Here is a 25,937-nt window from a genome sequence, read left to right on the forward strand (position 1 = left end):
CGTACTTGTGTAATGTAATTATGACTGAATGGTATAAGTTTTACTTTATTATGAATAAAAAATATAATGATTTCTATAATTTGACAATTGAATAATTATCAATTCTTAAAAGAAAAAAATGTCAACTATTTTTGGGTAAGAGTTACGTAAATAAGAGATTTTCTCAGCGACACGAAAACTCATAACAAAGGCATTCTCTAACAAAGTGCTTAAAGTTACATTCAGACAGTTTCTGCTTTAGAATTTTCACGTTAACAAAGGTTTTAGTTAACGCCTAGTTTGTTGTAAGTCAGTCTACACGAAAGGTAACTGCTGGGTATCTTTAAAGTGAAATCTTAAGTTTAAGTGCAACGTTTTGATGCAAATTACTAGCTACTAATGGCTAATAAAAGGACAATGACCTTGATATTCCAAGCTCAAACCCCACATTGGGTCCATAAGCAGTTACCAAAAGTGTCAAATGCTGTTTCCCGGAAATTGCGTAAAACCGTGGGTCCCGCGTCGTAACTTATTCCGGTCGTGTTGGATTTGCCAACCCATTGAATTATTAAGGTGAGGGATTTGAGAGTCTACCTGTGTCTTGCACAATGTATGTTTCTCATTAATGATCACGGTGGCCAAAATGGTTTGGGACGGCACACATAAACAAAAGATTATTCATCCTACACAAATTAAGCACATACAAATTCAGTGGTGCTCGCCTGGTTTTGAACCCGCAATCATTAGTTCAGACGCACGCGTTCTAACCATTCGACCATCTCGGTTTATGTTTGTAATTGATATGCAAAGGAAAACATCGTGCGTGGGAGCAGCGTGGGGGAATTTATTTCAAACCTTCTCCTCAAAGGAAGAAGAGGTCCGAGCCAAGCAGTGTGACATTTATACCCTGTCATTTTTAATTATCATTACATATTACCGTATTTTTTTATTTAATCATGTTATCATATATTTAGAAAAGTCATACAACTATATAAAAAAAAAGTATTTATAAAAAGAGTACTTTTGTTCGTATAGCCGATTGGTATAAAGGGTATGTAATTAAGTTTGTATTTTTGTTTAATTTTGTAATTATTTAATAATGTGTAATTTAACTGTTTTTTTTTAATAATTTCTGCTTCGAACTCCTAAATATATAACATGAGTAACACTCACACATTGAAACGAAAATAAATCTAATGACGAAATAATACGCATTGCGTTTAAAGCCTCTCGGGATTACGAAGTAATGTACTAACTTAACATATCACAATGCATTTAAAAATACACACTATGTTTACTTTACTAATGAGTATTCATTATATACACATTATATTCATGATTTTACGTCACCGTATGGCGTTTCACACGTAAACATTATTCATATTTTTATTTTTGTATTAACAATACAGAGTAACTTGAGTTAATTAATACAATTATATTAAGCACTTTTTAATTCGTACTTGGAACGTCAATGTTTAAAATTTACTCGTTTTTTTGTGAGCTTTGCAGCACATTAGGTTTTAATGGTGAAATAAACGTATTCTTAACGTTTCTTTTCCCTCTATTTAAAATATAAAACTTCTATATTTTTAACAGCAAAAATATCGAATTATTAAACAAACTTTCATCACCTATTTTATAAATAAAGGGTTCTTGTAACAAGAAGACGATTAAAAAATATTTTTGAAGTGCTTCTCTACTTTCCATTAAAAACACCAGTTAAGGCTGTGTGTTGTATGTGAGTCGGTCATTATGAGATTTTATTAACTAAATACTAATAAAATATGCAACAAATTTGGGTTTTACGTATTATACATGAAGAATTGAAATGGTCACGTAGATACTATTTGTCGATCATCTAAGTTCAAAATTGTGAGGTTATATAGAACTATTTTAGCAACTAATTAAGATTGGACATTTTGACAGCAGTTTGTGTACAGTCAGAAAAACAATCACTACCAGCTTAGAAACTTCAGGCTGCTAAGAAATTTCGGTCAGAAGAACACAATATCAATTTGAACGTATGACCTCTAAATATACCACGGGAAGCAAACAAACATTAAACTTGACAATATCACCTACTCCTTACATTGTAAGGAATTCTAACTTAATGTAATGTAAACAGGTAGGTGCCTTTTTAGATGCCTTTTTATATTAAGTATAAAATTAAGAATAAATTTGATTCTAATATTATAAACGGATTGTCTTGCCTATGTAACTGTGACACTTCAATGATTGGCCTACTTACACGGACCTGCAACGGACATCTTCCTCGGTCAAAGTCACAATTCTAAACGTAAGATCCTCAAAACTCCTTATACCCTCAAAATATGTTTTTGTTTGGAAAAATAAATTGTAAATAATTCAGTCACAACAAACATTCGACCCAGTAAAAATGTAATGAGTTTTGTATATTCTTGTTCTTTAGTTTAAAGGTCGTGAGCTATGGCTGTTTTGAAACTTGGCAAAGTGCCAATTCCAGGCTAAAGCAGAAGCGCTTGTTGGCAGACTGCATGCATCTTTGTAAATATATATTTATTCGTTGCAGTAATTACCATCTTAATGGTTAAATACCTCATTTATGGCGGAAAAACAATAACTATAACCCAAATTTATACTCAACTATATACTTCGTTATCATATATGTGTAGTAGATATAACATAAACAATAACACTTACGAAAGCGGAATTCATATGGAATTATTCCAACATAAATAATGGTGTGTATTAAAATGTATCAAAACGGTAAACCTATTAACGGTAAATTATTAACGTGTCATTAAAAACGTATGTCCACCTGTTATATGTCGAACAGCTTCAGCCAAACGACAACATGATTATAAAGCAGTTTATTTGTATAACAAAATAAATAAAATAAAAAATATCCATCCCTTATGTAATCGTGAAGCTAAAGTATATATTAAAAATTGGCTACTAGGACTAGATTATGAACAAACTGAGCTGTTGTTGCTATAATATTTTGTGAAACAATTTACACATACACATACACACACACACACACACACACAGACACATACACATACTCACACATACACACTCTACTATAGTGTACAGTAAGAAATAGTTATTTATCATTTATTTTTATTTACATAGAACGATATGACACTAAAATATGAGAGAGGACACTGATTTCTGTAATACAGGTCTTTGAGCCTAGCTCAGAAATCAGGGACTTTATTATACTTTGTAACTTTTTATGTGAATAAAGATTATTTATTTATTTATTTATTTATTAACATGTAAAGAAACAGTATCATGGACACAATATAAATAACTAAATACATAAATATAACGAGAAACAGAAAGAGTAAACAGAGGCGCTATTATGTAACAAACTCGAAATTCACCGCAGAACACAATCGTAAAACTTCAGAAAGTTATAACATCAAAGGATACACGCATGAGACATCGTATCGTAAGTCGATTGTCACCATTTCCCAAGTTATATACGATAGAGTTTTAACAGAATAACACTGCTGAGAGCTGAGATGAAAATATTAATCTGGATTCGAATGAAATTTTAAATATATATATATTTTTTTAAATATAGGACAACATGACGTACATTACTCTGATCCCAATGTATGTAGTTAAAGCACTTGTGTTATGGAAAATCAGAAGTAACGATGGTACCACAAACACTCTGGCTGTCACCCAAGATAACACAGAAAGCTAATTAACTTTTTCTACATCGACTCGACATCAAACCCGGGACCTCGGAGTAGCGTACCCATGAAAACCGGTGTACTCACTCATTATAATTCGATGGAATTGTAAATCGATTATAATGTCCAATGTTAATTATTAATATGTGGTATATTATTATGTCAAACAAGACACGACAAAGTCATATTAAGCCACATAAAATAAATAGCGTCTTAGTAGAATATAGAATATACGAGTATTTTAATAAGTCGACATCAAAAATTTGAATAAGAAATTATATTATAAAAAAAATATATATTAAGCAATCGATATTTGTACATATTTATATAAGATCTCATCAATGATAAGAATGTATCGGAGACAAACGAGATTATTATGCACATTGTAATACAGACAGAAAATTCAAAACAAAGAACAGACGGAAAATTCTGAGAAGAAATTAACATAGGTAAATTGAATAAACGAGATGTTTCGTTGGACAAGTTGATTTTATATATTACGTATTAAATAACAGATCCAATAAAATAAATTAACATTTGAGAATAATTTAATTAAAATGACGAAAATGTTATTGAAAATATCGTGAGAATTAAAACAAAAGAGGAAGAGAGCAAAAGGTCACCTGGAGGGGGGGCTTAACATTTTTCTTTACGCGAAGATTACCGCCAATTCACTTGACTGTAAGCCGCGTAAAAGAATTTTATTCCAAAAAAAAAAGTGAATATCTGTAACAGTCATTAAGATGTTATGTCGTATTTCCCTTTAAAGCAATATTGACGTTTTGTAATCGATATGAATAATTAATGAGATAGTAGTTTAGAAGAACTTACACAATAATATATATATGTAGTATGCCACTAGTAAACGCATAAAATGCGCAATGCATCTTTTGAGAAGGACTTCGTGGAATGTTGCAATAATATAGTTCAAGGACCGAATTAAAGTAAAGGAAGATTCAATAGCTTTACTTACTTAACCACTATACAGTTGTGTTACAGACAAGTACCACTGAATTTTTATTTGCTTAATTTGTGTTTATAATTATCTCGTGCGCGACGGTGAAGGAAAACATCGTGAGGAAACCTGCATGTGCAACGAAATTCTGGCACATGTATATTCCATCAACCCGCATTGGAACAGCCTAGTGGAATATGCTCCAAACCTTCTCCTCAAAGGACTCTTCCTTTAGGCCTTGAGGCCTTAGCCCAGCAGTGGGAAATTTACAGGCTGCTAATGTAATATATAGCAATACCCTATTACAAATCACTAATATTCTTATCTACCCCTCCATTTAAGCTTAAAACTTGTGTCAGAAGTGGGGACGACGATTGCCCTAGATGTCAGAATCGATCCTGCGACTTTTTACATCGCTAGGCGACCCTTAAACCATTGCGATATTGACACTTAACATTCATATAAAACTAGCTTAGCCAAACGATTTCACCCGCGTTAAACATCACTATTCTGATCTTGTCTGTCGTAGCGTTATGATAAATAAACTATAACATTCATCAAGAATATTACATACAAGAAGGATTCGAATACTTCTAGAAAAAACGCTTTCAACATTATTTTTTTAAGAAGATATATAAATAAGACATTTACGGGGCGTGATTATCATGGACGGGATCCCGAATATTAAGAGTTAATTTGACTTCTCCTGTCAGTTGAATTCTAAATCTCTTTATAAAAAATATTGGTATCGATGACAGTACAGTTCTTATTTTAATTATACTTTTAATTGAGCATGTTTATATATAATGTTATATTTAATATCAACTGTATGAAAAGAAAAACCTTACATCTCAAAAAAACAATAACCGTATATGAATAAAAATAAATGAACTTAATACCTTTTTCTACTGTTTGCCAATCGATATTCTTTTTTTCTATTAACGACTTTTTATTAATATTACTTTACAACATGTTAAATCAATGCATATCAATTCAATAAAAATACACAACACACATATACACAATAAAGAAATTTAAAAAATCATAAAGGAAAAAAAACAACTTGATAATTGCAAATTATGGTATATTTTAAACTGTTTTTGTTGTAAGCGTAACTTTCTAAGCACTCTTTGTACACATAGTGAGACATAGTAGTATTTGCTTTGAAATAACACAAATATATTTTATATAGAATACAAAATGAGTTCGAATTTAGATATAAGTTTTAAAACTCATTAAAATTTCTCATATTCTTATAAAATGTAATTTTGGGGTCAATGGCCTGCAAAATGTAGCCCTTGAAGCGCTTGTAGCACTTATTTAGCTGGAGGTAATTTAGACCAGTACTTAGCATCTAGCTATTTCTTTTTGTTAGAAAACTAAATAAAACATAATTGTTCATATAAATGTGCTGAAATTTTGAAATTATTACGTCACTAATAATAATATTATTATTATTAACAAAGTAAGTCAAAGTTATGATGTAAGTGATCGCTGCGTTAACTAGCAACATGTCAAAACTACCCCTAAGAAGTTTAGCAATATGGCGGCTTTCGTTCTTAAACGATATTAAACTTCTGACGATACCACCTTTTCAAAGATGTCAGTAGTATTTTGTACAAGATATATAGTTAAAACTGAATCTTAATCAGTATAAATACTATAATTGTCGTTTTACTCATTAGATGAAAATATAAAAAATTAAATTCCCAGATACAAATATTACATTCACACTGAAAACTAAATAAAAGAGATCACGATAAGGCTCTTGAAAATGATATTTCATATGGAATTGCATTCAATCAAGACCACCTTTTCTTCTTCCCGGAATTTCCCTCGGTGACAGGTTATTCAACCTGCTACATTTTATACTAAGCTTTAATACAAGGTATTAGAGTTTATATTACTTCGTCATATCTACGCATGCGTGGTTACATTACCGCAGTGCGCGGCGCCTTCGAGACGAGTATGAGCGTGAGGTTCCCCCATTAAACTAAAAAACTTGTGACGTACACAAACATTTGATCCAATTCCTTGCCAATGTTTGATCCAGTTTTATGGGGACGAATTATGCACATGCACTTTCATTGCATTGATTCGATATTTAAATTTAAAAAAGTTACGAGTCCTGAGGCCTTTGTACTTTTAGTAAATTTATGATAAACTAGTAATATATTAAAGTTTGAATTCGACCAATTTAATTATTATATCAGAGAATCTACTAAGGCAATCAAATTGTAAATAAATAAATATTGGACAACATCACATACATTACTCTGATCCCAATGTAAGTAACTAAAGCACTGTCAGAAGTAACGATGTACCAAAAAAGCCCAGACCCAAGACTGTTGTCTTGAAAACTCCCGGTACCTCGGAGTGGCGTACCCATGAAAAACCAGTGTACACACTACTCGGCCACGGAGATCGTCATTGTACTCATACAGATTATCATTTGAAATGGTACAATACCTTAAATGTGTGACATTATCGATTATTTAATTCAGGTTACAAGATTTGATTAAAACATTTAAACTTAGAATTATATAATGTATTAATTCTAATATGTAATATTTAATTATTTACATAATATCAGAACATAATCTGCGAAATGGAGATAAAACCACAACACGATCCCGTTATTAATTATTCTGTGACGGTTTCAAAATCCATTTAATAGTAAATTATTAATTGTCATTTAGCGTCAATCGTGTAATAAGGTCGTATGTACGATTCGTAATTAACACTAGAATTTATTGTCTTATGACATATGATATAATGTAACGCAATAAAATATTTTTATTAATTTTATAAAAATCTGTTACTTATGACCTTTTGAAATTTTTAATTGAAACTTTATTGTGATATAATTGAACTGTTGAATAGGCTTAGATATATTTATGTTTTCAAATTAATTAAGGACTAATAACAATTCATTAACACAGAAATCAATAAAAAAATATATATTCTAATACTCCTTTAATAGAAACTCATCGACATAGTGAAGCCTATGCGTTAAAAACTTTTCACTATTTATGGAAAATGCGAACAATTCTGTAGAAATTTTATTGCTAATAAAATTATTTTATATACGAGTATATGTAGATACGTTGGTGGGGCTTTGTGTGGTAGCTGTGTGTGACTGTTGGCCCATCTGAGTAGGCATCACCCAATGATCAAATATACTTATTGAAATAGCAATACTTAGGATTATTATTATGCTCCGGTTTGAGTATGAGTTAGCCAGAGGAACTACAGGCACAAGGGAAATAACATCTTAGTTCCGATAAACGCGCATTGGCGATATAAGGAATAGTTAATATTTCACACAACGCCAATGTCACCACCAATTATCATCACATAACCCATTTGCCCGTCCGCCAAACTATATCATAAAAAAAAAAATACGTAATGTGTTTGACAACCAACGAACACCACTACTTGTGGAATTTTATCATAGCAACGAATACCAAGGAATGATTTATTGACTTTGCGGAGTCGGAAACATGATATCTATCTTTATTACTTGTGTTTATATAATCATTGTAGCTGATTCTTTGAAAATTATATTATTGTATACATACATTTTTTAACACGATTTAATAAATTTGTAACGGAATCTTTGAAGGTGATTTTTACATACTTCAAAACGTCGGATTAAATTTAAACTTCGCTCACTTATTTAGGATCGATGACAATATATAGTAATTTAATAGGTTTGTTCCATCATAATGACGAGGATCTTGGGCATTAAAAAAATAAAAACAAATTAACCGATATTTCAAGGGTTCTTTTTTTAATTTTTTTCTTATTAACTAAATATATAGCGACAATACAATAAGTATTCTTACATTACCTAAAACTTTCCTAAACCTATGAAATAATGTTTCTATGCGTTGTTGTTATACGCATTAAGTTAAGTGATATTATAATTAAAAAAAACTATGGTATTATAATACTTTTTGAAAAACGTTCCCGAGGTTCCCTTTTAAGAAAATCTCCTATTCAGAGAAGGTTTAGAGCTTAATCCATCACGCTGCTCTAAAAAGGGTCGATGGATACATATGCGTCAGTATTTTATATAATCCAGGTAAATTTCTTTAAGATAAAGTATACTCCATTTCGTAGCTACCCTCAGTTAAGATATAGACTCTATTCATATTTTTTTAACGTTAATTTTAGTATGAGATCGTATTGGTATGAAGCATAACGCATCAACGTCTGTTTGAAAAAAAGGGTACCTGTATTCGTTTCAACAATTGCCACTGTTCTGCCAACCTTGAAAACTAAATTTTTATGACCCGTCAGCTAGTAACTAGTCGTACATAAGGTCAATCACCTTTCACTTTGAAATATAGTTTAGGTAATAGTGTTAAGATCTTAACACTTTTCACGAAAAAACTGTCGTGATGAGAATAAAATATGAAGTTCTAATTTCAATAAAATGTTTCTTTAATTAATATTTGATTGAAAGTTTTTGATGCAAATCCATATATAACAATTTTATATAAAAAACATAAAAGTGGGATCATTATTAACAATATAATAAAGTTATTCCATCTTATTAATTATTAATAATCGTATAAAGAAATCAATAAAAATTAATACCATATAACAAAAACTGTCAAAGGTATAAAAATTCTAATTATTTGTCGAACTTGAGTGAGTAGATAGAATTTTTAAAACTCCACCATTAAGTAAGCTTTTGGCTTTAATTACGAGTACAGTACTCGACCATATTTTACAACACTTGAAGTTATGTCCTATTTAGAAATCTAGTGTACAATGAATTGAGGAATCGCTGACTCTGATATTACAATTTACATTAGTTTCGGGGTCAGAGGTCCACAATTTTTGTGTGATAATGTGAAAGCCCTAGATTTAGTTAATAAGCATAAAAATTGTGTACTTTTGTTTTCTTGGGTGTGAATAAATAAATTATTATTATTATATTATGACCATCAACCTCTCTATGTCATATTATATTTATGGGACTATAAATACATAAAGATATAAAATAAATATTTCTTCAAGCGAACACATATTGCACGACACACGAATCAGACTATCAGTGAAAGCTTTAAGATCAATTTATTATTATACCCTTGTGAGTTCAAAGATAATTTAAAGGAGATGAATTCTGTACTTTAAAAAATATGATAGAAACGTAAAAAAAAGGGTTTATTTTCAGATTTTACACACATGTACATGAATTTGTTATCTACGGAAAAAATCACTAACGAAGATTTTTTTTCGAACACATTTGTTGTAGCGTTAAAGATTACTTACTTAGTGTCCTTTATAGGATTTAAGACTTAAGTATAACAAATAAAATACCAAATGACTTGTATTGTATATACGAGTATATTTTATAAATAGCGTTAAGTTGTCCACTATGGATTTTCAAAATTATTTATGTATTGATTTTCTATATTTATAAATTATTTCATTAAACTCCAATCACGATATTTAATTCTGTCGGCCGTCCCGGCGTAACGGCCACACTTTTACTCGCATTGCCCTTTCTTAAACTTCATCTCTATCCGATCGATCTAAAGTTTACTAAGAAATTTATTTTGGACAAACATATCGCACTGAAATCACATTAGTACTTTTTTGTTATATAACGATATCATAAAAAAGCTAAGAAATATTTCAAAGAATACAAGCTTCTATAAAAAAAATCTTATTAACATTATCATTCATAGTAATATTTTATCATCGAATACAACTTTTATTTTCATTTCATATATAACATTTGCGATGAATTAATGTTATTAATGATACAAAATTGTCAGTTTACATTTAAAAGTAAAAAAAAGTTTATAAACTATGAACAGAAAATAATAATAAAAGTAATGGTATATTTTTGTTAAGGGTTGTTTATTATACGATGGTATATGGTCTAAACTTTTAGTGTAACTCCTTTAAATAATGAAATTTAAAAACAGAATAAGATATATTCAAACATTATACAATAACTAGTAACATTATATTTAATATTTATACAGATAACAAATGATACTGTTTGTATTATAATAAATACTTGAAAAGTATAAGAAACCGAACCTTCAACAATACTCTACAAACACACACACAAACATAGTCGTTTCAGAAAATGTATTTAGTTTGAAGTAGTTTTATGTGCCTGCTTCTTAACAAGTAAGGATCTTTGTAGGGTCTTACGTAACTCAGACTGATAACGCCTCACACGTTCTTGCCGCATTAAACAGCGATTTGCAATGGTCAGATAATCCGATAGATTTGATTTTGTGCTGAGCTCATATATAGAATTAGTTGATCTTTCAACTAAACTTTATAAATATTACTATTCTAAGATTTGATGTACCGATCATAATACGTGGAGTAATTTGAATTAACTTAGTAGTTTAATTCGAATCCGTTCAGCAATTTTGATCTGATTGCATTTTAAGAATAAATAATAATTAATTATGTTTCATTAAATAAAAATAAAAGAGAAACTACTAACTTTTTATCAGTTAATCTAGGCACAGTCTACATGTCAGGGCGTCACGGTAGCATGCGCAAGCGATCAAGTGGCGCCCGCCGAAAGACGGTACCGCTGGTTTTTTAGTGGGTATACCCAGCGTACCTGGGCGCACTCGGCGTCCAAGGCTCCGGGGAGTCCCACAACCCCCACCACTTTCCATCACGTGGGGAAAGCGCGTAACGCGTTTTTCCAGCGAGAAAAAAAAAGGTACAGTCTACATTCGGAACCAGTGATAACTTTAAATTAAAATAAGTCTTGTAAAATTAAGATTTGAAAACGTTCGTATAATATGCTTTATTTAAGGGACTACTTAAATAAAGCATATTATATTGATTTTATTTCTACGCCTATAACATTTATATTTAATATATAAATAACATTTACTTGGTGGTAAGGCTTTGTACAAGCCCATTTAGGTAGATAACACGCACTCATCAGATAAAAATCAAAATATAATTTATTCAAGTAGGCTTTTACAAGCACTTATCGTCATTTAAGAAACTATTTTAAGTAAACCTACCACCGGTTCGGAATGTAAATTCCTCCGAGAAAAACCGGCAAGAAACTCAGTAGTAACTCTTTTTCAACATCTAAAAATACAGTCATGTTAAATACAATTATATATGTATGTTATGTCTCCTGCCTGGGAGTCAACGAGCATTAACTACACGCTTTTTTATCATCAAAATAATCTTGTATCGGATAATATGCCTTCTTTAACAATGTATTTTTTTACAAATGACTTGAATCTATGAAACGGCAAAGTTAAAAATGTCTGCGGAATTATTTATTATTATTATATTCTACCTACTACTACTTAGTATTGTTGTGTTAGTAATACTTAGTAGTAACTACGCACGTGGTCACAAAGAACAACTAAGACCGCTCCAGCCCATACAGATACCAAACAAAATTTATTTTGTGTTATTAATGAATCTTACTTCACTTTAGCTCTCGCTAACGAAACTTTTGTAACACAACAAAACTCGCGCCGATCACGTCTCGTCTCTGCGCGTTTCGTCGATAAATGTTTTCCTTACAAACAAGTCAATCCTAATAGGAACTCACTTACTTCAATTTAGTAAATCTGGGCTGTGTCGTCATCGATAAACATCGATAAACTCCACTTATATTAAAAATAACTAACCTACCTAATATTATAAATTTGGAAGTCAGTTTATTTATGGCTGTCACTTTAATACTCAATCGAAAATCCTGATTTTTAAATACAATTTCGCAAAGGTACATAGTAGGATACGTATGACCTTTCTTCTTAGGCACCCAGTCCGTGGACGGGAGGAGGGAACCGAGTTATGTGGGATTATAATACCTAACACCTGACGCAACCACCCCCTTACAAGCGGACGATGCCGCATACGGATGCGGGAACTAGTTTATAGTTACTGAATTGTCGTAAAGAACACTCACAATATAATAGCAGAACAATTATTATGTGTTAACGTATAGCCTACTCCGATTGCATTAAAGAAGAGACAAATATATTTTTTACATTAAATTGACATGCATTGGTCGACATCTTGAATATTTAATCTGTGGGATTTCATTATAGATTTGTATAAAACAGCGCTTTGAATATCCGCGAAGTTGAGTAAAGCAGTGTTGTATATTCTATTTCTATAAAAAAACGCTGTATTCTTTGAACGCGCATCTCATAAAAACCGCTGAATATTTTGAAATAAAATTTGTACTATTATCCAACGTTTTTCAAAGACGATTTTTACTCAAACATTATCGTTCATTATAATTCAAAGTATAACGTAGATACAGCAACGCGCGATTGGGGTTGCTAGTTATAAATAATGATATTAAGAACTATTTGCATATCTCATCGAATATGTAAATCGATAGTACATTTATTAATCTCTAATATTTCCAATAATATTCAAAAAAGGAATTACCAAAATATTTTTATATATAAAATAAACAAAATTTATATATTAGTTGTAACTTGTTAAGCAAGTTAATATATTGGAATAAAGTTCGTTTACGGGGCATACAGTACTGGCAGACATTATCACTTAAGGAAAAACCGTCATGCAGGGGGCGTAATTCCTCCACCTCAACTTTTCTCTCTCTTTTTATTGTACCTATACGGTATATATTTTATATCAAATTATTTGAACTTATTTTTTGTATACGCGGGATTTTAATAACAATTTTGCCATTTATTTTTTTACATTACATTAGCAGCCTGTAAATTTCCCACTGCTGGGCTAAGGCCTCCTCTCCCTTTGCGGAGAAGGTTTTTGGAGCATATTCCACCACCCTGCTCCATGCGGGTTGGTGGAATACACATGTGGCAGAATTTCGTTGAAATTAGACACATGCAGGTTTCCTCACGATGTTTTCCTTCACCGCCGAGCACGAGATGAATTATAAACACAAATTAAGAACATGAAATTTCAGTGGTGCCTGCCTGGGCTTGAACCCGAAATCATCGGTTAAGATGCACGCGTACTAATCACTGGGCCATCTCAGCTCAATTTCATTTTGTCATTGTTGTTAATTTATTTTATCGTGTCTGTTATACAATACATAATAAATAGGGACAGTAACTTCGTGCCAACCAGGGTCCCTCCGCTACTTCTTGTTCTAATAAATATTAAAATCGCCATTAAGTTGGCATGAACGTTAGTCCATTGAGATCTAATAATATTAAAACCATGAATTATTATCAAAGTATAACCAATTTCGGATTTTTAATCTTATATAATTTTAAAAAGTACACTTATTAGTAGACGTAAAAACATATTTATATATGTACAACTTCAGCTTAAACTAATCATATCTATATCCAAGATTTTTATATAAGTGAACGATTTTTCAAAAGAATACCATAAATAAGTTTTAAATGTCAAATGATAACAATGACACGAAGAGAGAGTGAGTACTCTCGTAACAAAAGCGATCCAGTCCAATGTTTATACAACGTTGAGATAACGACCTACATGAAAAACTTTGACCTCTCTTAAGAATATTAACGTTGATCTTTAATATTCGAATTATTATTCGAATAGTGAAATTAGGGTTGCCAGATATACTATATATAATAATATGTGACAATACATAATTTATCGCTATATTTATTGACACGAACGGAGTTTTTATATGTACTCGGCCTTTGTGTAAAAACCCGTCTAGATAGGAAACACTCACACATCAGATATTGTACCGCCAAACAGTACTCAGTATTGTTATGTTCCGGTTTGAAGGGTGAGTGAGCCAGTGTAAGTACAGGCACGAGGGCAAATAACGTCTTAGTACCCAAGGTTAGTGACGCATTCGAATGGTTAAAATTTCTTACAGAACCCTTATCTATGAACGGTGGTGACCACTTACCTACTATCAGGTGGCTCACTTACTCGTCCGCCTACCTGTGTCATGAAGAAGGAACTGAGAAAACTAGAATTACTACCAAACACAGACCAAATACAACTTCTATAACAATATACTTTCAAATATAAATAAAAATATTAAATAAGAAAAAAATATATACGCGTGTAAAGAAGTATATTATACATTATTTACCATTTACACTTCGTGTTGGATCTGCACCTGGATACTTTCCAGTAGTAAAGGATGGGATATGATTAAAATTTCAGTCTGTCATTGTGAATTTACTGAGTGCCCGACCCATCTATTTGCTTGGTCGTAGGGCTTTGAGCGAGTCCGTCTACAATAGTGTCACACTACAACAGATATTCAACCGCCAACCAGAAATACTTATTATTGTTGTGTTCCCGTTTAAAGGGTAATTGAGCCAATGTCACTAGTTCAAGGTTGGTGTTGCATTGGCGATTTAAGGAATGGTTAATATTTCAAACAGAGCTAACGTCTATACCCACATCGAATTTACTCGTTCGCCTAAATATATTACAAAAATAACCTTGTTATTTGTAGCGTTATAAGCTTGCCATGGACGAATAAAACAATTGCGCAGCCGATAAGCGTTATCCGTATCGCTCGTTTGAATATATTTTGTAATCAAATTAGAGCTCATAATTTTATAACTCGTACATAAACTTTATAATAGCTCGAACTTTATAAAAACTATATAATTCTCCGCCTAATTATTAATGCCTTGGTTTTATTACTCCACACAACGACTGAGTTCCTTTAAATAATTATATGCTTTACAACATGATGTTTTCTGTATAAAGGCGTAAAGTTAAAACAAGGATCAGAGATATATTACATAGGTATATGAACTAACTCGAAACTCATCGGAGGAAACGAGCGAGAAATGTCAGAATTTGATATGCGATATTGACTATAATAAAATAAAGCTTATTAGGTACACGTATCAAAATGGCGTATCACGGTAAGTCGGCTGTCAATATTTCACGAGTGAGATACGAAATGATTTCTTACAGAATCTGTATATGACATTAACATTATAAATAACAACATTACGAATAAGATATAATGTGAGTTGTGTTACGTTGAATATGAAACTAGAGACCACTCTTCTTAAAGCAGTAATAATAAACAAACTTTATACTTACAAATTCCATGAGATTTGCTAATAGTTCTGTTATATTATACACTACACATAGTTCTTGATCAATATTTATTATAAAAATAATTTTCGAAATGATAATTATAATTTCGAAGTGGCAAAAATAGCCACAGATTATGTCGACAATGACCAAGTTTGCCCGTTAAATAAATTACGGAAGAATTCATTCCTTTTAAAACAGATATTTTAAGTATATACAATAACAACAGCAACATAAATATAAGGTTAAAAGTTTCAAAGCTGATAAGAAGCAAGATAATTTATTTTAAATAATTATAAAAAAAATTAAAGACTTCTTTAATTATGAACACTTATTTGAATTAAAAAAAAAATCATCAACCAGTACGTGTCAGTCAAAAAAATAAATCAGTTCTTTTACCTGTAATCCACAGAAATTATTAAAATTCATTTAGAATTAATATATAATTCTAAATTATTTTTAATCTATTACGATTAAATACGACATCCGTTCATTCATTTAACGAATAATTCTAATTGCGTTCGTTTAATGAATGATTTCCCTTCATTCACTAGTTCAAATTTCATGTCTATTTATCATATAATTAACACTCGCTCATCTGAGCCTGGTTGTTACAAATAAAGGCCAATAAATTAAGAATTTTATTATTTATTTGGCTGAAATATCACTTCACCAATATGTTTAATATTAAGTAATCTTTGTATCTATATTTGGAATCCAATCCTAGATTTTAAACACAAAAAAAATCTCCTTTTTAACGGGCTTAAAGTTTATCGACTTAATCTATAAACATAGCTTTGTCTTTATCTTGAAAATGTTAAATCAAACCTAAGAGAAAGAGACAAAATACTTTTAATCTAAATAAAGTTTATAGGTAAGGTGCTATATACACCAGTGTAACTTCTATCAGCAACATTTTCGCTTTATGACAGTCAAACATTATTATTTTTACACAGACAGATTAGTTATTCATGTGTTTTGTTTTAAGCAATTAGTAAACCACTACGCTCAAGTTTACGTTGTGAACGTGAAAATTTGCGTTTAAATTGCTATTACTGCGCTCGATATGCATTTTGAGCGTTTTGCAAATTTCTTGAGTAAACAATCAAAGTATTTTATTATTTATCTGTTTAAGTTCAGAGAGTTTATATGTTATACACGTCTATATAATGTAACCAGTGTTTTTATAACGAGATGAATAACAGGCGAGATGAATTAGTGGTTTCATCTTGAAAATCTGACCCGAAGATAATGGCTTGAAATCCGGACAAAAACTACAATATTTTCATAAATACATCACGCGCTCATCCTTAAAAAAACCCCTAGTCTCCTTGTATGATAATCTACCACTTGTAATTCCAACTCGAATTGAAGAAACATTTTCAATGACTTTTTGATCTTAAACCATCGTATCAAGCATCGTAATGATTATAATTAAAAGTAGTCCTATCGAAGTACCTATAAAAACTAGTCGACTTCCCCTACCCCCACGGATTACTAAAAAGTACCAAGTAGATAGACATAATAAAGTGCTGCATTTATATAGAGACGAACTTCAGGGATTTCCAACTCCCATTATTGTCGTAGATATACTTTAATAAATGAACATAGCGCACGCTATGCAGGCACATGACCCGACTTCTTCCCGATTCAATCGACAAATATCATCACGTCATTGGCTAATTTGTACATTAAACATTACCAAATACTTAACTAACGTCTGTAATTGGTGAAAATTCACACCAGTTAATCGAGTGATGGCTGAAACCTGACCGACCGGCTGGCTGAAACCGAGTATGTTCGCACAGTCAGGAGTAGGTACAAACAAACACACCTACTGGAAAACTTTAATTTATAACAACGATACTCGTATATAAATATATTATAAGCAGCCTTCGCTGAGAACTACATTGACTTAGTATACCCATTGATAAAATTCTGGCTTTAAATAATAATAACTGTACTTTCCACTTATCACAACAGTGCGATTTTTAAGACATTTTCTGCCTCGCACAACCACTCTGTGGAACCAGCTTTCGCCGGCGGTTTTTCCGAACCGATACGACTTGGGTACCTTCAAGAAAAGAGCGTACTCTTTCCCGAAAGGCCGGCAACGCACCTGCAAGCCCCCCGGTGTTGCAGATGTCCATGGGCGGTGGTAGTCACTTTCCATCAGGTGAGCCTCCTGCTCGTATGCCACCTTTTGACATAAAAAAAAAAATCATAAAATAACTAAACATGTGTATCAAGGGCCACAAATAAAATATAAAGAAAACGAATAAAAACAGAACAGTAAGATGTTCAATTTAAGAACAAAATGAATAAAAAATGTTTTCTTTATTATTCATTTCTACGAAAGGTTTTCTTTCTCACGACTCATTCTAAAAAAAAAAAGTTAATGTACTGTTCCTTGAAAGCGTGCGTGCCTTAGTTACAAATGTATTTTGATTTACAATAAAAGTTTTGTTTGAGCTCGGACAAGGCTGTGTAAGTACCTGCTTGCAATTTCTAGCTAATTCAATAGTTTCATAATTGTATTATAATTTATAATTTTAATCAGAGCTTAAAATAATATCTGATAAATTATTGTTGATTCAAACTTAAATTATGATTCTGCCTAGTAATAAAAACATACAGTTATTTTAGTTAACCTGCATTGACTAAAATAAAAAAATTACAAGTTAAAGATAAAATATACCAAAGGCAACATGTCGATGGAGCTATTTTACTATATATTCGTTTTTGCCCGTGGCTACGCACACGTTTTAGGTTATGGTTGTCAGATATTATTCAGACAATTTGTTTATAAATTATGTTATTATTATTAAATTGTCTGTGTTATTTTAAGGTATAAGCCATATTATTGTAAAATTTCATTCAAATCTGAAGTTTTAGCGTGAAAGAGTGACAAACATCTATAAATACAACCTTTTGCCTTTATAATATTAGTAAGGATACAATAAAAAAAAAGTTGTATATTTATAGAATTAAAGGGAGGATCTATGTCACAAAAACGTAAGGCTCCTTATTCCACTGTCCATGTCGGGACTCTTCTCGAGGACGTCAATCACCATCCACGGTAGCTGGGCCAGATTGGCTACCGCTTTTCAGCGAGTATTCCGGTGCACCCAGCACCGACGAGTCCCACATACCTCCCCACTTCACGGAGAAACGCGTAAAGATGTTTTCCCAGGGATAAAAAAAGTAAAAAAAAAAATATTTAAAAAAACCTTCCCGACATCGACATAATATCCTAGAATCCATTTACACTACCCACCAAATGGGTCCTTAAAAACAAACGAAAAATTGCACCGAATTCGATCTAGAAGAACGAACGAACGATAAATAGGTTAACATACATTTCAAATACATAAAAGCATTTATGAAATAGTTTAAAAAAAAGTATTAATAAAGTTTCGTTGAATTTATTTCAGATTTTTTTATATTTTTGTCTTAATAATAAATTTGGGTCAATTGATTTCAAACGGTCGATTCGATTCGATTAAGCCCTCTATTAAAAGCGCCGCTCATTGACTGGGGTTGAATAAAATGTCTACACAGACATGTATTTTGAAGCCATAAATTTTATTCCACGTGGGACTAATTACAAAAACGTATTATAACCGCAAATATTAATTTAAGCTTCTATTTAATTCACACACCTTATATATTAGATTTGTATATAACCTTAGGGTTATGAACTAGACTGTGTATTAGTTTTATGGGTTATTTTATCAGATATTTATACATAATATCTGATTCTGTTCACTCAGTAAAACGGTTATTTGACTTACTTCTTTATTTCCTGTCAGGAGTTCCATTTCAATTCTGTTTTCGTTTAAAATTATTTTTTATAAGTATCAATTTATAGTTGTATAAATATATATTTTTTTTACAACACGTGTATATTTCTTCACGAATTTTTCCTTCATCGTTGATTGATTTGAATCCGAATCTTCTAGCAATCGATCCATTTCGATAATTTATATTCTTACTTATAAGTATTTACTTTTTCAAACCAGATTTAATCCTAGCTCATACATCAGCAAATAAACATAAAACTCAATCAGTAAATAGCTTTCAAGAAGTGTTCCTACTTCCTCGTCCATTATCTCGAAAAACCCATTAAATGGTCTATTGTTTTCGAAACTCCAGTTTCCGACCAGCCTTGATTGCAATCTTGTCCTCATCAATACGTAATTTCGTGGAAATTAGTTCTCGCTAAGAATACCATTACTGCTTTGGTTTCAAAATTCGACTTTTAATTTTTTATAAGGCATTCAATGAATCGTAACACGGCTTTAATACTCTAATACTTTATTGTACCTATTTACTAAATATAATATAAAAGACTTGACTCTATATGTGAGTTTATTATTGCTTATAAATACTTTTTAGTGTGTAACTTTTCAACTGTTATGAAAACTTAAATATAGAACATATAAAATAAATAAATAAATATTGGACAATTTCACATACGTTACTTTGATCCCAATGTAAGTAGCTAAAGCACTATTGTTATGGAAAATCAGAAGTAACGACGGTACCACAAACATCCAGACCCAAAACAACATAGAAAACTAATGAACTTTTTCTACGTCGGTCTCTTCCAGGCACCCTTAAGACACAAGAAAAATAAAGAGAGTTCTTTATAATTTATTCGTATTTATATTAATTATAATTTCGGGTTACTTAATTCATAATAACAATATTTAAAATTTATGTATGATATTTGCCATTGTCAAATAAATCAGAAAGAGACTGATTAAGAGAAATCTGCGTTTAACTAAATACCCGCTTAGCAGCGTTTATATGAATGTGTAATATAACAAGAGACGAAGAGAAAAGATTTGATAAATAAACCGTATAATCAGTGTAATAGAATACAATTTTGAAAAACATTTTTTTTCAAATGAGTCTTTTGATTCTAAGTGGTCACCGCTGACCATAGATATTAGTGCTGTAAGAACTACTAAACATACCATACATTATCGATGCGCCACCAACCTTGTGAGCCCTTGTGCCTGTAGTTATACTGGCTCACTCACTCTTCAAACCGGAACTCAACAATACTAAGTTTTGCTGCTTGGTGGTATAATATATGGAACCTACCCAGATGGGCTTTTACGTAACCCTACCACCAACTTACAACTAGTCCAAATGATCCAACATTACAAAAAATAGCATTAATATAATCACAATAAAAAGAAATGGTTTGAGCGACAATCTATTGTAATCAATGAAAATCGATCGAGTTAACTAGACAGACGGTGGTCCGTATAGAACGTGCAAGGTCAAGGTAATTTAGTTTGATATCAGATTATTGGAATATCTATAATATTATACTAAGTATAATCTTGCGATTTGCTGGTTGCCTTACTATTAGAACTGTCGTTAACTGAGGAATGGCATATTGGTTTTCGAATATTAATGTCATTGAACATGAGTATTTTCAGAAACTCAAAAGTAGTTAATACGGATATCCCCTATTTAAATCAAAATTAATATATCATATACACAATTTATTTTGATTATGTGCCAAAGAAGAAAATTTGTAGTCAAATAATATTGTTATTTATTTGTATACATACAGTAAATTAAACCTTAAATCTTAAGATTCTAATTACATCTTAAAATTCAGAGAAAGATTTATACAGAGATTGAAAGAAAGCTTTAAAAAAGAAATGCTTTATCGTCAAATCGGAATGAAAAGATCTAAACGAAATCGGTCCTTAATCCGTAGCTACGATTCGCAACATCGTGTACTTGTATATTTGTATAGTCAATTGATTCTTTTACCCAAGATTTCTTTGTCTCTGTGTTTATTTATTCTATACAGATTTAACGAGAAACATAATTATATTTTGAATACAGAACTGTAAGACTGGCTTGGAGTTCCAAAAAAAAACATATCGTCCAATATTGTACAACAAATTTGGTAAACTATTCATCTCTCAACTCCTCTGGTCTGGTCTCCTCATAATTTTATCACGAGGTGACAGTGCACAATGTACTGCCACTTAGGAATTAATAATAGACCAACGAACAAGGACCTTTTGCGTCTTCTCCATCTAATTTATTTCCAGAGGATATGGCATTTATATTCAACGCACGACTTCAAAATGAAATAAATTCTATTTGCATTTTAAAATATGACCTAGAAATAAATTGAAAGCGTCAATAGATCAATAGTACACGAGTTTATGTTCATTATTTATTATTAAGTTTCACTTGTCGCGGTGTGTATGATCATTGATTCATTTATTCATGTCAGCCGAAGGACGTCCACTGCTGGACATAGGCCTCCCCCAAAGATCGCCACAATGACCGGTCTTGTGCAGCCCGCAACCAGCGGCTTCCCGCAACCTTCACCAGGTCGTCGAACCACCTTGGGGGGCCTACCCACGCTGCGTCTTCCGGTCCATGGTCGCCATTCGAGAACTCATCGGCCCCATCGGCCATCGGTTCTTCGAGCAATGTGCCATTACGCCTTAACGCTCTGAAACATGGTCCTTCACAATGGGCCTCATAAGAAGGCTCAAGGTCACCCAAAGGGCAATGGAGAGGGCTATGCTCGGAGATTCTCTGCGAGATCGAATTAGAAATGAGGAGATCCGCAGAAGAACTAAGGTGTGTGATCAAATATTGCAAATTAAATTTGCCCCACATTTCCTTTTCCTACGGATCTGTTATTTTCTATGTTGATTCAATTTCGTTCTCTTTAACGCTTAACAATATAAAGTGTATAATAATTCAATAGTTATATCCTGTTCTCAGGTATGGCTGCTGCACTCAAGGTTGTCCTTTGTTTTAAATTGTTATTGTAATCCCATTCTCAGTGTCACCATGACATAGTTTGCTCCTGATGAGCGATCACCTCATAAAACAACCGCAGTCAAAAAATTCGTAGAGACTCCGGGTTTTTCAGTGACAAACCAAGCCTATTACTTTAATCACGGTGAAGTCACTAGAAAGTATTATCATTGAAGAACTAAATTGCAGTAAATTAACAAGCAAACCTTAATTTATCGTTGTCGCTGTTAATTTCAGTTAGTAAGTCAGGTAAGCGGTCACCACTGCCCATATAAATTGGTGCTGTATGATATTTTAGTCATTGCGCCGCCTACCTTGGGAACTGAAATGTTATGTTCTTTACGCCTGTAAAGTGCCTGTAAGACTGGCACACTCATCTGAGGCTTGAACCGAAACACAAAAATATAGTATAAAATATTTCTGCTTGGTGGCAGAATATATGGTCAATGGGTGGTACCTAGCCTTACAACCAAATGATTTTATTTCGCAGCTTTTATTTAAATATCTTTTCTTTAATAAATAATTTAAAATAAACTTTAAGGGAAATAAAATCTATCATTTTCATACATTATACAAATTTATATAATGCTAAAGCTTTTCGCGCAAGTTTCAAACTTTTATATCACATAAATTTGTTTTAACAGCGAATCTAACAAAAAGTACCGTACATTTAAAATACCATCTTTATGTTGTAAGGTTAAAATTACATATTATTTTATAAGATTCTGACATTTGCATATCTGTTACGTTAGATGAGTCGAATTCACATAACGACTACATAAAAAAGTGTTGAATGTTATACGTATGAATAAGAAATACCCATTCAATATTATGATATTGGATGTGTGTATCGACGAAAGATATGTCTTACTGATATCGTATGTATGGAGATGTAACATCCGCTTTTATAACGTGGCCTTATGTTTAGGCGACTTGACCTATTTCTTTACATGAAGGATCGTTTTTTTTTTCTTAGATATCCTCTTTGAAAAAATGCAAGGCTTTTGTTTTCTACTCAGCGATTCATTATTATTATGTTACATGTGTACATATTTGGTCCCGAATATATTGAAAAAAATATTTAAACTTAACTCTCAATAAATGTCCACCGAGTCATAGCCTAATCAAAATGAAAATTATTCAATTTTTTTTTGACCACCATAACACCATTTCTCCTTGCAATCAATGAAACGTAAACAAAAATTTACTCTGGCCTGATTCAGTGATTACCTCGAAAAAACGGATCAAAAGTTAAATTTTTAGACAGGCAAAAAGACAAACACGACATAACCAAAAATAAACATACAGAACACTAACGAAATTCTTAATTTAGAATTTGATAAAGTCCAATGAATTGCTTGTCCCAATAATCATACCAATGTTTTTCTAGAAGAACTTGGAATGAGAGCTGTGGAATAGAGAAGATCTAAGTATGATTACAAAAAAAATGTATTCTCCGTGTATGCTCAAAAACAAAGTACTGTTGATTTGGTTTCAAGTTACACAAGTTAAACTCTCCTTCTAATTTCATACTTTCCTCATCATCAAATTTTATCAAAATTTGGACAAGACAAATGATCACGTGTAACCATAGATAAAGAGTATGAAATACTTGGGGCTATCATCGAAAAATACTTGAACCTACAATAAACGACGAAAAAAACCAACCACCTCAAAGAAGAAAAAGCTCATAGCAACTATTGGATACCTTTAAGTTACAAAAACCTAAACCAATATATTTTCAATAAAAGATCTATGCAAGGCTACAAAATAACTTACAGTACCTCCTGTAGCTTTATATTGAAAGAAGTACATAGTTGCAATCGGTCATGCCGAATTACCTTCCGATAAGACTTCCCGACGACGACAGTAATAGATATTCCGAACAAACGGTGCATTCGTAAAACTTCCATTTACGATATTACAGGAACATAAAATTCACGCTTGTCACATCGGTAGTCTAAATTCCGCAGAACAGCTTACAAAATAATATTTTATACTAAACCTAGCTCCTCATTCCGACTTCGCTCATCAATATTTCAAATTCTGTCATACATGATTTCGTTTCTATTGGTCGTAGCATGATTGTATACAACTTATAGCCTTCCTCGATAAAGAGGCTATCTAATACTGAGATAATTTTTCAAATCGGACCAGGAAATTTCCTGAGATTAGTGCGTTCAATCAAACAATAAAGTCTTTAGTTTTATAATATTAGTTTAAATATAAATAAGTTCTATATAAATTAGTTTAGTGGTTAGATATAATACAACAAAAAAAAATCATATGTCAAATTTCAAGTTTGTAGGTGTTATGATTTCCAAGATTTTGTGGTTTATCAGTGAGTGATATTTCGTAGATAAAAACGCATAGAGCTAATAATTTTTGACTTTAATTTTATTTAATTGAGGTATCTTTGTATTTCAAATGTTGGAAAACTGACTTGCCAGTGTTTCTCGGTAGAATCTACATTTAAAACCAGTGGTAGCTTTACAATTTTGTAAAATTACGATTCTAAAGAGCTTGTGAAAGCCTACTAGAATAAAGTATATTTTGATTTGATTTGCTTTGAATACTTATTCTACCGCAGAGCTCTAATTAGTATACTTGTATTCCAGTTTGAAGGGTGAGTGAGTCAGTGTAATTACAGGTACAAGAAATATTCTTATATTCATTTCTTATAATTTTTTTTTGGTGGTGCATTTATGGTTTAAGGAAATGTTAATTTCTTTAACCGGTATTGTTTATGGGCAATGGGCATCACCATCAGAGGGTACTTGTGTATTTGTCAGTCCGTCTACCTAATTTATATAAAAAAACAGTCATGTTTGACAGTATTGATGATTAGATGTTATTTATTTAGTCTTGTTCAAGGCCTTAGTTTATTCGCAAAGTATTATGACGTGGCACTGATATGCCAAATGAACTATGCCAACTAAATGATGTATGGTTAATAAAATTACTGGTTGAAATTCCTCCTTCGAGTTTCTCTAGAAAATATTATTGAAAAAACATCGACGTACTTACTCATCGTTTCAAAACTGATTTTTTATTTTGACAGAAAACTTTTAGTTGTGTGCAATTTTTTTTGTATATAATTTATAAAATCTGATCGTTGGTGTTGGAGAAAAGACGAATAAATATTTAAAGATAAATATTAATAGGAAAAAACTCAAGCCTTACTCGAACCGCTTGAGCCCGTTGACTTAAGCCCTCTCGCGTCATTTTTTGCTGCGGCAGTTTGATGCGAGCTGAAGATATTCCTTTGTAGAATTAGAAAGATGACTTATATGACCCTTAAGTTTTAGAAAAAACTTGGTCATTTATTTTGCATATGTTTATCGAATTTTCTAATTAGACTAATTATTCAAGCCATTAATTACACTTTAGTGGTGTTCATATTTTACTGTCTAACATATTTAATTCTTTAAATTTAGTTATTCAAGGAGGTTTCAGGGTTAGCTTATTCCCAGATT

The 25,937-nt window shown here is 31.7% G+C and overlaps 1 protein-coding gene across 3 annotated transcripts in view; it reads right to left on the reverse strand.

Annotated features, from left to right (window-relative positions):
- Positions 1-25,937, reverse strand: part of LOC125065305 — an 82,536-nt gene that overhangs the window by 26,572 nt on the left and 30,027 nt on the right. For 2 of the 3 annotated variants that reach the window (XM_047672839.1, XM_047672838.1), the window contains exon 1: positions 15,655-15,777. The exons of the other annotated variant lie outside the window; for it this stretch is intronic. In XM_047672839.1, coding sequence (XP_047528795.1) covers positions 15,655-15,663 — 9 coding nt within the window. In that variant the 5' untranslated portion in view covers positions 15,664-15,777. Of the gene's footprint in view, positions 1-15,654; positions 15,778-25,937 lie in introns of those variants that run through there. 3 annotated transcript variants of the gene reach the window in all.

The sequence above is a fragment of the Vanessa atalanta genome, chromosome 7, assembly GCF_905147765.1.
Source record: "Vanessa atalanta chromosome 7, ilVanAtal1.2, whole genome shotgun sequence".
NCBI classification, from domain to species: Eukaryota; Metazoa; Arthropoda; class Insecta; order Lepidoptera; family Nymphalidae; genus Vanessa; species Vanessa atalanta.